At 31.9% G+C, this 15,637-nt stretch overlaps 2 protein-coding genes across 3 annotated transcripts; one reads left to right on the plus strand and one right to left on the minus strand.

Moving 5' to 3' along the window:
• Positions 1–446: 446 nt before the first annotated feature.
• Positions 447–2,852, plus strand: LOC110656212 (plasmodesmata-located protein 8). Of its 2 annotated transcripts, none has more exons than XR_009151074.1 (3): positions 447–1,463; positions 1,588–1,740; positions 2,385–2,493. XR_009151074.1 is itself a non-coding variant. In XM_021812824.2 (3 exons), exons 1-3 carry the CDS (start codon positions 701–703, stop codon positions 2,593–2,595), a joined length of 876 nt encoding a protein of 291 aa, XP_021668516.2. In that variant the 5' UTR covers positions 455–700; the 3' UTR covers positions 2,596–2,852. The 2 variants fall into 2 exon arrangements, 1 of the variants encoding a protein (XP_021668516.2); XM_021812824.2 differs by lacking the exon at positions 1,588–1,740 and adding an exon at positions 2,591–2,852 and having other exon boundaries at positions 455–1,463; positions 2,385–2,492.
• Positions 2,853–4,630: 1,778 nt separating this feature from the next.
• On the minus strand, positions 4,631–7,196 carry LOC110656213 (pectinesterase 2). Its single transcript, XM_058152324.1, has 2 exons — positions 6,236–7,196; positions 4,631–5,518 (listed from the first exon to the last, which is right to left on the minus strand). The coding sequence occupies exons 1-2, from the start codon at positions 7,089–7,091 to the stop codon at positions 4,830–4,832; spliced, it is 1,545 nt and encodes a 514-aa protein (XP_058008307.1). The 5' UTR covers positions 7,092–7,196; the 3' UTR covers positions 4,631–4,829.
• Between the last annotated feature and the right edge of the window lie 8,441 nt (positions 7,197–15,637).

Genomic DNA, 15,637 nt, shown 5'->3' on the forward strand with positions numbered 1-15,637 from the left:
TGATTGACTGCGAAAGCTATCCCCTGATTTCCATAAGCCATGGAATTATCATGGTCCCGCTTAGAAATTTATTCTTATAATGGACTCAATTCCTTGCATGAATGGAAGTTATTGGAAAAAGGCACAAGTCATTAGAAACTGCAGTGCTTTAATTTCACTGTATATATATTTGTTATAAGTGGAAATCTTACTTTCGACTTTCGAGTGATATACAGCAAAATTCTGATGGAAAGTAGTTTTAAAGTTGCAGCTGATTGACTTGTATCAGTGCAGGTCTTTGTTACTGTGCTAATCGTTCGAGACTTTAAGTTAGTCGTGAAGAGTGCTTTTCTCTTTTGTCTAAAGCAAACCTGATTGACTCTCCCACCCCATTCAGAGTTACTACTGGGAAGTGCTTGCTTTTTTAGGCCCTTGCTAGAATTAAAAGAAATGGTATATGCTAATCTTTATGGCTATTTGTTTTGGTTGAAGTGAAAGTGTAGAAAAGATAATGCTGTTAATATTACAAAAATAGATCATGAGGACCAAATGGGTCCTTTTCTTGGTGCAAAAGACTTCATGTGAAATTATATTTCTGGAATATCAAAAAACAGTGCCACATTCTTATTTTCTCACCATGAGAGCAAACCACAAAACAAATTCAAAAGAAAGCAAAGCCTAAACTGAGAAAAATAAAAAAAAAAAAAATAAAGAAAAACAAATGTTGATGAGAAGCCTTCATCACATGTACTCCACTCACAAAACCATCCTACTTCTCAGGCTCACTTCATTCTTCCTTCTCCTCTTCATTTTTCTCAGTAACCATCGCAACCTCGTCCAAGCACAAGTCTTTATCTATGCAGGTTGCTCTCAAGAGAAGTATCAACCCAACTCCCCCTTTGAAGGCAATCTCAACTCCTTTTTGACCTCTGTTGTAAGTTCATCCTCTCAAGCGTCTTACAATAGCTTTGCTATTGGAAATGGAACCTCAATACCAGCAGAGGCTATCGTATATGGCTTGCATCAGTGCAGGGGTGATTTGAAGACTATTGACTGTTCAAGATGCATGGAAAGCGCAGTTAACCAGATAGGACTTGTTTGTCCATACTCTTATGGGGCTGCTTTGCAACTAGAAGGCTGCTATGTAAGATATGAGCATAATGATTTCTTGGGGACGCTTGATACGAGTCTGAGATACAAGAAGTGCAGTAAAAGTATAAACAATGATGCCGAATTCTTTAGGCGAAGAGATGATGTTATTGCTGACTTGCAAACAGCTATGGGATTTAAGGTCAGTAGTTCAGGTCTGGTAGAAGGTTACGCTCAGTGTTTGGGGGATTTAAATTCAGGTGATTGCTCTTCTTGCCTCGCTGATGCTGTTGGGATGTTAAAGACTTTATGCGGATCAGCTGAAGCTGCCGATGTGTTCTTGGGGCAGTGTTATGCGCGATACTGGGCATCGGGCTACTATGATTTCGCCTCAGGTTTGGTTCATATTTCTTAATTACTAACTACTTCATGATTGTTAATTAATTCGAAAGGAAATAAATTAAGTGTATACCCAGCGGTATTAAAGTTTGAGTTTATCAGTAATATTTCATAATGCAGGTCTTCATTCCAAGCTTTATGTCATTTGTAGATGAACTAAGATAACATTGTAACCACCAAATTGGCCACTTTAGTGCTTTCTGTAGAGACAGAGAGGGCTATTTGAAATTTTCTTTTCGAGGAGTCAACAAGTATTTCCTTTCACAAAGTAAGGTATTAAGGGTCATCAGCACTTTGGTTGCTTTCTTTTAGGCACTCCCATCCCTTAATATCTTTCCTGTCTTGTAACTTGCTTTGTTCCCCCTATTATTTTTTTACAGCATTTTTAAACTTTTTATTTTTTTTTCTGCATTAACCATTGTTAATTAAACTGTCTGGTGGATAAAAAAGTTGTTTGATTCCATTATTTTTGGTGATTTCAATTATGCAATTGGCAGAATTGAACCCCATGATTTGCATTGAAAGTTCCATATCAATGGCTGATAAGATGTCCATAAAGAAGAGAGCTGGAATATTTGGATAATCATTCCAAGCCCAAATTGTTTAAAGAATCTAGTTTTCCTTTTGTCTTATTACCATTCAATTAACTAGAAAGAACAAAAGTGTCTATCAGTACCACTCAAAATGGGAATTTTGTTCTTTCACTTAATTATTTGATTCTTCTTATTTTAAATTTTTATTTGATTCTTCTTATTTTAAATTTTAACAAGGATTATCATAGAAAATTAAAAGCATGAGACAGAGAAAGCCTTAAGAAGCAATTCTATATGGTAGTGGCAGCTTTGTTAAGTCTCTTGTCAAGGCATTTGAGTAGGACTAATTCCACTGCTTTAATTTGCTTTTGATGCTTGTATCAGATTCCTCCAACGAGGATCAAGTGGGAAAAACAGTAGCCATCATCGTTGGTATAATAGCAGGAATAGCTGTTATAATAGTTCTTCTCTCAGTTTGCCGGAAATCAATGGGTAAATTTCTCTTGAAGCTATTCTTTAAAAGAACCTTAATTACCAAGAAAACGGTGATGATACTTATTGATGGTTATTGGTGGGTTTCTTGCATGCAGGATAAGGAGATAGAGATATGAGTTATCATGGAAGCGTCCGGAATGTTTATCTTGATATTCCTGTGAAAGATATATATGCTTTCTGCTTTATTTTTTTTTTAATTAATTTTTTACTTTAATGGACTAGCAGTTTTTGCACAAAAGAAGGTGCTTGTTATCCTCTGCTATGAGTGGCACTGCCACTGATCATCTCTATCAACTTCAGAAGAGCTACTGATTCCCTTCCCCTCGTCCTGTCCAACAAAAACCCATCCTTCTTTTTTAGTATCATTATTTTTATCTAAAAGCTAGATTTCTAAATTAGTTTTTGCTACAAAACTGATTAAACTTATACCATTAGACCACCCTAATACTCTTGAAAATTAATGGCGGCCAAAGTGAAAAAACATGGTAGAATTACAAATAATATTCTAAGAACCAAATCAATTCCGAAATCAAACTAGCCGATCATTCTTCATATCAGGATTTTAACTATAATTGCAAGGTTTCTATGATTAAAGCTATGGTTGCATCTTAATTTGAAGTTCTCTTGCTTATTAACATGATTGAAATAATGAAGTATTTCATTTTCTCAAATTTCCATTTCAAAACCTCTTCGTAATTTTCAGGGAGCATATAGTTCAAAAGAGAAATGCCAAAGCTAGTACCCTGCAATTTTAACCTTCCGAATAATTCCACCAAAAGAAAAAAAAAAAAAAAAAGAGAGTATCTCCGTTTAGCATTTTTGGGGTGATTGTTGGCCCAGTAGTGACAGGCCGCTTGCCGCCCAAAGGGCTGAGCCTAATGCCTCTGAAAATTATTAGTTAACCCTGTGAACCCAACTTACTCTTTTTTTTTTTTTTTGTTTCATCTATTTAAGTTAGGGAAGAAGGAGGATTCGAATATGATATCCGAAAGTAAAAGTTGAGGTAAATCTGAGTCAATTTTCTGATGTCCTTGACAATGACACGTAAAGAAATGAAAATTCATTAGGAAAAATAATCAGTGTATTAAATTAATAAATGAATTTGCTGCATGAGTAAATAAATATAAAATATTGAAAATTTGTGATAGTTATTTATGAATTTAATTATATAATACAATGGATGTGAGCAAGTTTTTCCCTTAATTAGACTCAGGACTACTAGGAGCCAAGGATAGAGTCAATTAGGCCAAGTAAAGAAACTGCCTATCCGACATCAGCTTCAGATCCTAGCTTAGCTGTTGAAGTGTCTTTATCTTCTGGAACACAATCCTACTCATTTTCAGAAAATGCAATCTATATTCTTCTTATATTATGCAAAACTTAATTTCCCATTATTATTATTATTATTACTATTATTATTATTATTATGTTAAAAATTAGTGTTTAATTTATTCATACAATATGGATTGTCATTTTTACATTTCGTTGATATAGTAGAAGCTATTTTTGGAAAAAAAATGTACAAAATAAAATCAGAAAATAAGTATAATATAGTCTCTAGGTTGACAACACCTTAATTAGGACAAGGATATTTAAAAAAAAAATGAAGTGATCTCAAATTCGTTGACATCGAGTTCTAGCAACAACATCTCTCTTTCTCAATTGTTTACATATATGACCAATATTATCGATCAAATTTCCCATTGGAATTAAAGAAAATTAACCAAAAAAAAATTGGGATTTGATTAATTCTCTTTTTCAACATATATCACTTGATAATATATAATAGTTAGTAGGCTAATTGACCAAGCTATTGACGGATGATAGAACATGTTATTTAAAGGGTCAATGATGAATTGATAATCATATTGGTATCTTAACTAATTAATTATAATCAAAATTCACTCCTAAATTATTATCAGTTAGTGATTTGGAGAGCTGTCTAGAAGAATCTTTTTGATGAGCATTATGATTCAACTCAAAACTTTAAGGCCATGAGTATATGAATTTTTTCTACTATATATCTCTCACTCATTTCATCTTTTTTTTTTTAATTTAATATGAGAATTCCACATTTACATATTGTCCCACCATTATTCATAAGAATGAGAGCAATACGTCGATAATTAAGAATAACCTCAAAATTTCATCCATTCAATTAACATTATTTTTCAACTTAATTACAATTCCACAAAATCCAACAATAAAAATCCCACAACCAACCCCTTATTTTCTTATGTTTTGGACAGTGGGAATTTATTTTAGTTCCACAAGGAAGTGAGTTCGTACCCATAAAATAACAATGTGACATCCAATACCGCTGGAAAAATTTAATTAAAGACCAGGAGTGAAGGGGACATTGGTGCCTGGCAACCAAGAATTTCCCGAAATGAAGTTTTGGACTGTGAATTGTGATGCCACAGATGCACTGGTGATCACATGATACCCTTTCCAATTAACTCTATTTGCAGTGGATGAACCAGGTCCAGTATTCATGTACTCTCCATAATATAAAGTATTAAGAGCAAAGTTACCACTCCATTCCATCCAACCAGCTGGGTCGATTAAGCTATCAAGGAATGTTTTCATGAAAACGGTCCTAGAATATTTTTCCCATGGCCTGCCAAGATAAGTCCGGACAGAGCTTTGGACTGGTTTTAAATCGTAAGCTGCTGTAACCCTGCAATTATGGATGGAAATTCCAGTGTTTTGGTTGGGGTCTGTTCTGCCTTGTGCAGTAAGAGTGTTGGCCTTGTTAGGAGGATTGCGTGCATAGATGTTACAATTTTGGAAAACGACTGCAGCATTGCCGAATATAAAGTCCACCGTCCCGTATATGTCACATTCTCTATAGAATTGTCTTTGGGAGTGGACATAAAGAGTGTCTTGATATCCTTCAAAGCTACATCTATAGAATACCGAGAGATCTGCACCAGAACGCACAGCCACTGCCTGATGATTTTGCGGGCCGGCTGTGTTTCTAAATGTCATGTCCCGTGCAATAAACCCGTCTCCAACAGTAGCTGAAATCCAAGCAATATAAAAAAAAAACCTCATGTTTCAAATAATATATATGTGCGCCAATAATAGACATATTAATCACTTTATTAAATTAAAATTATTAGAACTTGATTAAATGATTAATAATAATAATAACCATTATGGTTGCAATAAGCAATCTCTAATTAAAAAATTGTTATATGCTAGCAAATTAAAATATAACACTTTTCAAATTGTTTAAATTATTTTTTTTAATTTAACAGAATTAGTTCTATCAATAAAATGAAAGATGGTGCTAAATTATTGTAAGAAAATATACCCTTAAATATTTTTTTAATCTATTTAATTTTAAATAAAATTAAAATTTGAGATATCGACAACATTAGTAGCATTGACGTAAAGTGAATGGTTATAAATAAGTTTCGAGGAGAGAGACTTACTAATGGTGTAATAAATATACATATCATTACTTGGTTTTTAAAGCAATCAAAAACCTATTGGCCACCCCTTTGAAGTCAATGACCACCGATAGCTATTTGTAGATAGTATGGTCACAGAAATGACAGAGTGACAGTCATGTTTTATGTAAATAATGTTGCCACTTTTTAGATGATATACAGTGTCGTTTTCTAATTAGTGAAAATTTATCAAGAAATTTGTGTATGCACTTAACAATTCCAAATATCTATTAAGTTAACGAGAGAAGTGCAATAATTTGTTGATAATTGAATTAAACTCACCAAAGGTTGCTGATTTAAAAGTTGTACTGCCTCCTCCAACACTTCTGTTTCCTGTGACAATAGTCTTCCCAATGCCATCACCCACAAACATGATATTCTTCAAGCTCGTTCCTATCTCAACATTTTCTTTATAGGTCCCTGCCTTCACATATATTATATAATTCCCTGATCCTGACCTTTTTGATGCCGCCGCAACTGCTTCTTTAATCTTCTTGTAATTTCCTGATCCATCTTGTGCCACCACAATGTTTGCTTGAGAAGCTGGTGAAGATGATTGCAAGAGCTTTCGATCTCCAGGCTTAACCCATGTAGGGAACCCGTCTTTGTAACTTGGTTCAGCATAGGGTACGTTGTTAATAGCCAGATTATTGCTAATTAACATGGAAACGTTATTTGACATCAAGCGTAAAACATAGTCTGACACTCCGAGCTCTATGAATCCAGTTCGGCACGTTTCTAGATTGGTTAGGGCTGTGCTGAGCCATGTTTGTGCATCAAATTTGGAGCATTTACTGCTGGTGGTTTGGTTGAGCCAGTGGATCACATATTCATAGAGCTCAAGGCAATCTGTCCAAGCTGCCTTTTCACGCTCACTTCTGCATTTTGGGCCTAGTGAGTAGGTATTGACTTGTGCATGCTGTGCACGTTCTAAAGCTAGTTGCACGGAGATTTTGAAAAAATCAGATTCTTGTGTGATGGGAGCGTCTTTCGGGTTGTGGCTTAAGAAGTATTCACATGGTGCTGGGTTTGGTGTTTTGCTGCACCAGGATTTCACCTCTCTGTGATCGTACCCCATAATGGTAGGGGAGAAAAGAAGAGGAGCAAAGGTAAGTACTAGCAGAATTCGAAGCTCCATCGAGTAACCGATGGTATCCAATAGCAAATATGGACGTCTCTTAATTATGAAATGGTTGATGGAAAGGCTAGGGCTCGGAGAGTTGGTGTGGGGGTCATGTCCTAAATTTGGTTCCCTTATATAGAATTCATGGTCGTGCATGTTGATAAGGTTATTAGCTAGTGATTGGATAGCAATACTTGCACAACTTTCTCTTTTCTTTAATTTCTAATTTATTTTTGCATCATTTGCTTTAAAAAATTATAAAAATGATTAAATGTATTGCTACAAGGGAAGAAGTTCAAATAATGTGCAACTAGTTCTTTAACAATACATAACTTGAATAAAAATGAAAATTTATATGAACATTTTAATTTGCATTTGACTCAAAGGGGCATGAAAAGCGTTATTGACACTTTCTTCTTCAGCTTTCCTTTGAATAGGACATTTTCTTCCATTATTAGACTCTTGTGCATAGAATTAATGTAATCTTATGTGAGCAGTGGTCACCTGCCCCTATAATGAACAAAATGATCTGCACTTAGTCAACTATAATTTGCTTATTGATCCATTTGGATGGTTTATGATTAACAGTGGATTAGTGGTATGACTTTTACTAATTCTCTTCGAACATCAGAATAATAATAATAACAATATGGAACGTTGCAATAAACTATTATGATTTGGAAAATTCCCTGACACATTCAAGGCATTTTATTTCTCCATGTCTAAAAGCTCCTAATAAATTAAGTTATATTTGATAGACGTAATCAAAGTTGTAATGTAATTGTGATTATATTATAAATTTGATTACATTGTTTAGCAACACAAAAATGTAATAGAATTTGATTATACTTAAAATGACATAATCATCATTATGTATAAAAATGAATGTAATAATAATTATTTGATTTAATTTTTTTTATTTATTGTCAATACTATAGTCACCATCACTGCTACTATCACCATCACCACAACTACCACCATCTTGTTACTATCATCGCTATCATTATCACTTGACTACACTATCTCACCTTGCCGTCATCACTATCATCTATTACTGTTGTCACTCCCACCACTACTTAGCTACCATTATCACTTAACTACCAATTACTGCAATAATTAATACTTATTATTAATATAATAAATTAATTAAATATTAAAATAAAATTTATTATTACATTTCACTATTTATATTTTTATTTTACAATCAAACAGATGAATGTAATTATAATTATATTACAATTTTGATTATATTACATAATTGATTTTGTTTTATCATACATTATGCTCTATCAAATATAATATAAGAGACGTGGGATTTGTGACTTTCCAGGCTAACTAATTAAGATTGGTCCAGGGAAGGACTTTTGTTATCTAGTCCATTTGTAGCTTTCCAAGAAGCAACAAGTTAAGGGGGAAAACAATAATAAGAAGAAAGTGATAAGATAAGGAACCCAGAATTATCATTATACATAATTCCGCGTAATCTCTATTGAATTGATGAAGGTAAGTAACAGTTTCCCAGATGAACAAAACATCTTCCACGATTAAGTCTCAAAGCCAGCAGCTTACTTGCACAAGGTAATCCCCCACCCACCCTTATTCTAATCTCATTTTTAGACCTTAAAATTCCTCAAGTTTGAAACCATGTACTAGTTGAAGATGGTAGGAGGCCTTACCCTATAGTTATTGACTTTTTTGAGATGATGAGATCAAATTAATAATTGAGACATTATGGAAGCTGAGCAGGCTATATAATTAGGTTATTGTAGTTGTATACAATTCAGGGAATTTGAGACATATTTTATTAGACTTCCAAGGAGGAGAAAGGCAAGCTAATTAATAATTATTCATTAATCTAATTCACCATTTCTATCAAAGAAATATGAGAGCAAGAAAAGCAAAAATATAAATTGTATGAAATTAGGATAATTTTTCAAAGGAAAAATGTTTTTGGACCGTTAATTCATCATCTGAATTTCAAAAATATTAAATAATGTGGCTTGCATGAATCAAAATACTACTATAAAATATTTAAAATGGTAATGAAATCTAATGGGAATATTATTATGGTACAGTAGTATTAACACAAACCAGATGAGATTGAAACAGAAACAACATACATCTGGCCTAATCCAGTTATCATCCAATGAGAAATTGAGAATGGCCTAATGTTCTTGAGGGTTGACTATATTAAATTATATGGACACGGTTACATTATTAGATTAGGAGTTCACGACTTCAATTATACAAGTGTATTGGGATTCATTGTTTATGAGATTAAAGTTTTACCTCTGAATTTTAATATATATAAACACATTCTTGGTCATATGAAAAGGATTTTAGAATATTTAGCTATTGATTAAATAAAATTATCCTCCCTAAGACACTGCTTATAGTTGACCCTGACCATTTCTGAGCTGCGCCTAATTCTATTATTACAATCATAATTAATTTAATAAAAAATTATATCTAAATATTACATCATCATTAAGGTAAGGAATTAAGAATTAAAATTATTTTATTTTATTTTTTTTAAACTACTATTTGCTAATTTGGCAAACCAATCTAGTCAAAATTTCTCAAAGTATTCCATGCCTAATGAATGCCATACTCATAATATGAATAATAATAGTCGATATTTCTTTTTAATTTCAGATATCATCTGTTGGAATATGTCTTTCAATTATTAACATAACAATATTTGTTTAAATATTACAAGTTGCTTTCATGTTAACTGTCTAATTAGAAATGGAGGAGGTTAAATGTAAACAGTATAATTATTATAATTAATAAAAAAAATTATAAATTACACTTACGTCAAACAATAATTAATATTCATTATTTTTTCATAAATTATATATTTTATTAGATTTAAATAATCACAAAAAAATTTAATAAAAAAAAAATTCATAAATCATGTTAATACTTATTGCAGTATTTATTTTTTTATTCGTTTATTAATAGATTAATTTTTAAAGATTTTTATTTAAAATTTGGAGTGAAAAATTAAAGTGTCGTAGAAAAAATAATTTAAATTTTAAGAGTTTAAGTGTTTAGAGAAATATTTTTAACCTAATTAATTATTTAAAACAAGGTTGTTTGGAAATTAATTTGAAAATATTAATTACAAAATAATTTTTCAGAAAGAATTGGAAACATATCACGTTCATTTGTCCTGACTTTATTTAAAGAGTATGAAAAATTGATTTTTACCTTCGTGAATGTATATAGACAGACACAGGCTTGAAAAAGTAAAGGAAAAATATTAAAATAATACTTCTTTACATGGGTGACCAGCCAGTGAAGGAACATTTTCTGAATATGCAGTCACGAGATGCATGACCCTCTCAAGAAAGAAAAAGCAAGAGAATAGGCCCAGAATATTCAATCTTAAGATACAATTTCATTTTATGCCCCAAATTCTGGAACCTAAGCACTAGAAGAATTTCAAGCCCAGTCCACATTATAAGCTTAATTCTGGGCCTACAAAATTCATGCATTTTGCCATTTCTTAATAATAAAATAAAATATTAATAAATTAAAATAATTTTCAAGAATTTTGGATTTAAATTCTATTCAAAATTAAATATCAAATGAGGAGAAAAAGGGAAATTTTCTTGTATTTTTTAACGCAACAGTTGATTTTTATAGTTTGTAAAAAGAGATTAAGTTAAAGAATGATAAAGAGTATGTTTAGTATAACAAAATAAATGTAATTAATTATATAACAGAATAAAATTGTAATATACTCAACTCAACTAAGATTTTATCCTAAAAATTTATTGTGGTCGGGTATATGAATTCTCTTGCTCCACTCTAAACGATTTTAGGTTAAATTCTCGAAAATGTGTAATGCTTCTAGATCATGTTGTACTACTTTCCTCCAAGTTAGTTTAGGTCTACCCCTTCTTTTTTTTCTTCTATTCTCTACTTGTCTAACTGGAGCCTCTATATGTTTACGTTTCACATGACCAAACCACCTTAATCTCCCTTCTCTCAACTTATCCTCAATTGGCATCACTCCTAAATTTTCTCTAACACTCTTATTACAGACATCATCTAGTCTAGTATGGCCACTCATCCACCTTAATATTCTCATCTCCGCAACTCTCATCTTAGACACATATGGCTCTTTTATTACCTAACACTCGCTACCATATAACATGGCCGGTCGTATGACTGTACGATAAAATTTTCCTTTCAACTTATTAGAAATCTTGTGATCACATAAAACTCCCGTGGCATATCTCCACTTCAACCATCCTGCTTGAAGGATTGAGTAGAGATATTTAAAGTTATTACTTTAGGGTAATACCACTCTATCAAAACTAACTCTTTCTTTCTCACTAGTTCGGCCTTCATTGAACTTACAATATATGTATTTTGTCTTCGTTTTACTTAACTTAAAGCCCTTTGACTCTAGTGTATTTCTTCAAAGCTCTAGCTTTCTATTGAATCATTCTCACGTCTCATCTATTAGGACTATATCATTCGCAAACATCATGCACCAAGGGATACTCTCTTGTATATGTTTCGTCAATTCATCTAGAACTAATGTAAAAAGGTAAGGGCTCACAGTTGAACTTTGGTGTAATCCAACTGAGATAGGAAAATCTCTTATTTCTCTTCTCACTGTACGCATAATAGTAGTTGCTCCTTCATACATATCTTTCAATACTTGTATGTTTCTAATAAATACCCTTTTTTGTTCTAACACTCTCTATAAGACATCTATTGGAACACTATTAGAAACTTTCTCCAAATTAATAAAAACCATATGTAGATCTTTCTTCACATCTCTATATTTCTCTATCAAGCTTCTAATGAAAAAGATCGCTTTCATAATTGAAAGACCAGGCATCAAGCCAAATTAATTAAGAGAGATAGAAGTGTCATGAAGTAATCGATGTTCCACAACTTCATAGTATAACTCATAAGTTTAATTTCCATATAGTTGAAGGAGCAGAAATATGAAAATTGTTAGATTAGAATATTGAATTCAAAATTTTTCATCTAGGGTCTCATGCATCATGCAAGATTCATTATGTACCTAATTGATTTCAATGTTCAATTGCATATTAAAACACTTTTAATATGTATTCGGATCTACATTTGCCATTTAAGATTTTAGAATTAACAAATTAATTCATTAGAACCCTAGATTAATACAAGAACATGTGCACTAACCTTTTGATGCACTGTAGATGTGATTGGTGCCTTTGGGAAGCACTTAGGACCCAAATGTTATCCCTCTAGTTTGTCCACACTAAGATCATCAATGGTAGCCCTTTGAATAGCTTCTAAAGCCTTGCCAACCAATTAGAAATTAGGAATTTGCCTTTAGAGAGGTTGTAGATGTATATAGGACACTAGAAACAATTTCTAGCAATTTTAATTCAAGAGAATATGGGCAATTCTCTTGAATTAATGAGAGAAGAAGAAGAAGAAGAGAGGAAGAGAGCCTCTTGGGTGGCGGCACCTTTGAGAGAAATCAGATTGTTATTTTGTTCTTTCATTCTTTCCCTTTTATAATTAGGTCATCACTCAAAACCCTTGCCACATATCATCTTCTGATTGCATCTTAGTTTAATTGACCCAATCACATTATGCCAAGTGTCAAAGTTATATTTAATCTTAACTTTAATAATCTTACATGATTAGAAGACAAATGGCAAGTTTATATGGTGCCATGTGTCACCATCTCATGGTGCCACATGATACCCTGTGAAATGACTAAATTACCTTGTGTTGCAATTTTGAGCTTTCAACCCAAAATCATTATTTTTCCTCTTCTAATCAATTTATATCAAATATAAATTAATTAATTAATCTCTATTAATTAATTTCTCATAATTAAATTCATATTTAAACACTTTAAATATAAATTTAACTTATACTATACATCCAATAACCTAGATTTGGTTTCAAGCCATGTTAGGGACTTTGCAATCTTATTGCAAATCAAACATATTTAATTAATCAATTAAACTCTTTAATTAATTAATTAAATCACATTTAACTTGGTGATTACTTGTGTATTTGTGTGACTCACTAGGCTCATCACTAATTGACAATGAGATATGATATCAACTCTTAATAACACCAGAACTTTTTCTTATCATAAATTATTTCTCTAAATTATTTTAGGCACCTCATAGACTATTATTAACATCCAGCATAGCATGCCATGGCTACCCAATCAGTAACAAGGAATACCTTAAATGAACTTATAATCATATGTTACCATGCACTAGAATCTCTCTGTTACGAAATCCCAATTCAAGTTGGAGTCATAGTTTATGTCAAATCCTATTTGCTATAAATATTATGTTCTCTTTTAATTCCAGTTCTTGATTAAAAAGATTTTCTCATCAGAAACTCTTTTCTGATTAAATTTGTTTGTCCTGGCCAAGAATTTGAAATATCAAGAACAATTAAATGAACATAGAATTTTATCCCTATTTACTTAGGGTAACTGATTCAATCTTGATCAACACCTATCTCCATATAAAACTGATAGGAGCTAACACATGCCCATATACTCATACACAGTACAAGTATAAAAGCAGTATCAAACTCAAAATATATATATATATATAAGATAACTGTGCTATCTCAGGTCTAAAGATTATATGCACTGATATGATTTATGACAATGCATTGACAAGAGTAAATTCCACGTGCTTGTCATAAATGTCACTGGTTCGGCCTACTTATCATGCATAAGTGCCTATCATGTTTATTATATGGCATGAGACTCACCATTTTTTCTTATTTACATCTCATATAAATAACTTGGGAACAAACATGATTACAATATTTCTGGATGAATCATGTCCTTATTGTGAAGTATTCTCGATTGTGAACCACTTTATGATACTTTGTGCTAGAAACACTGTCACTCATATTCTTAACAACTTAAGAATAGAATTTCTAACAAAATATCAATGGACCTTTTCTATTACACATAAATATGTTATATAAATGGAAAAATAAAAATATATTTTATTAATAAAAACATATACAAGATACATACTAAACGATATGCTCTAGGGCATACTACTAATAATAGTTTGAGCAACTCTGTATATCTCCCTTATTTTTAAAAATAGGTACTAAAATAGTAGTTGCTCCTTCATACATATCTTTCAATACTTGTATGTACCTAATAAATACCCTCTTTTGTTATAACACTCTCTATAAGACATCTTTTGGAACAATATTAGAAATCTTCTTCAAATTGATAAAAATTATATGTAGATATTTTTTCACATCTCTATATTCCTCTATCACGCTTTTAATGAGAAAGATCGCTTTCATAGTTGAACGACTGGGCATAAAGCCAAATTGATTGAGAGAGATAGAAGTGTCATAAAGTAATCGATGTTCCACAACTCTGTCCCACAACTTCATAGTATAACTCATAAGTTTAATTCTCATATAGTTTGAGTAACTCTGTATATCTCCCTTATTTTTAAAAATAGGTACTAAAATACTCATCCTCCATTCATCAGGCATTTTTTTTGAGTTTAGAATCTAATTAAATAATTTAATTAACCATGCCACTCCCATATCTCCCAAATACTTTTACACTTCAATTTGTATTCCATTGGGTCTATAGGCTTTACCCACATTCATTATCTTAAGTGCTTATTTTACTTCTGAAAATCTAATCCTTCTAGTGTAATTCACATTCTTTTTTATTGCTCTGTAATCTTTATTCACGCAATTACCACTTTGACTATTATTAAAGAGATCATCAAAATAATTTCTCTATATTTCATAAATGTTCTCATTTTTCACCAATATTTTTCCTTCTTTATCCTTAATGCACCTAACTTGATTGAGATCTTGATATTTCTTTTATCTCCTCCTTGCTAATATATAAATATCTTTCTCCCCTTCTTTTCTTAAAAGTTTCTCATATAATTTTTCAAAGACCTGCACTCTTACTTGACTAACCGCCTTTTTTACCTCTTTATTTGCTATCTTGTATTGCTTATAAGCTTCATTATCCTTAATGCACCTAACTTGATTGAGATCTTGACATTTCTTTTATCTTCTCCTTGCTAATATATAAATATCTTTCTCCCCTTCTTTACTTAAAAGTTTCTCATATAATTTTTCAAAGGCCTGCACTCTTACTTGACTAACCGCCTTTTTTATCTCTTTATTTGCTATCTTGTACTACTTATAAGCTTCATTATTATCACACTTAGGTAATTTCTTATACCATTACCACTTTCTCTTCATTGCCTTTTGTACTTCCTTATTCCACCACCATCTCTCTTTTGAGCGTGGTCCATGTCCTCTAGATTCTCTGAGTACTTTTTTAGCTACTTCTCTAATCTTTGATATCATTTGTATCCACATACCATTGGCCTCCACATTCAGCTTCCATACTTCGGACTCAATAAGCTCATTTTTGAACTTCACTTGCTTTACTCATTTGAAGTCTCACCACTTTGTTCGAGCTACAATATTTCTTCTAGCCACAATATTTCTTCTAGCCTTACTTGAATTATTCCTAAACTTAACACCCAAGACCACTAACCGATGTT

Source organism: Hevea brasiliensis, chromosome 9 (genome assembly GCF_030052815.1).
Source record: "Hevea brasiliensis isolate MT/VB/25A 57/8 chromosome 9, ASM3005281v1, whole genome shotgun sequence".
Taxonomy (NCBI): domain Eukaryota; kingdom Viridiplantae; phylum Streptophyta; class Magnoliopsida; order Malpighiales; family Euphorbiaceae; genus Hevea; species Hevea brasiliensis.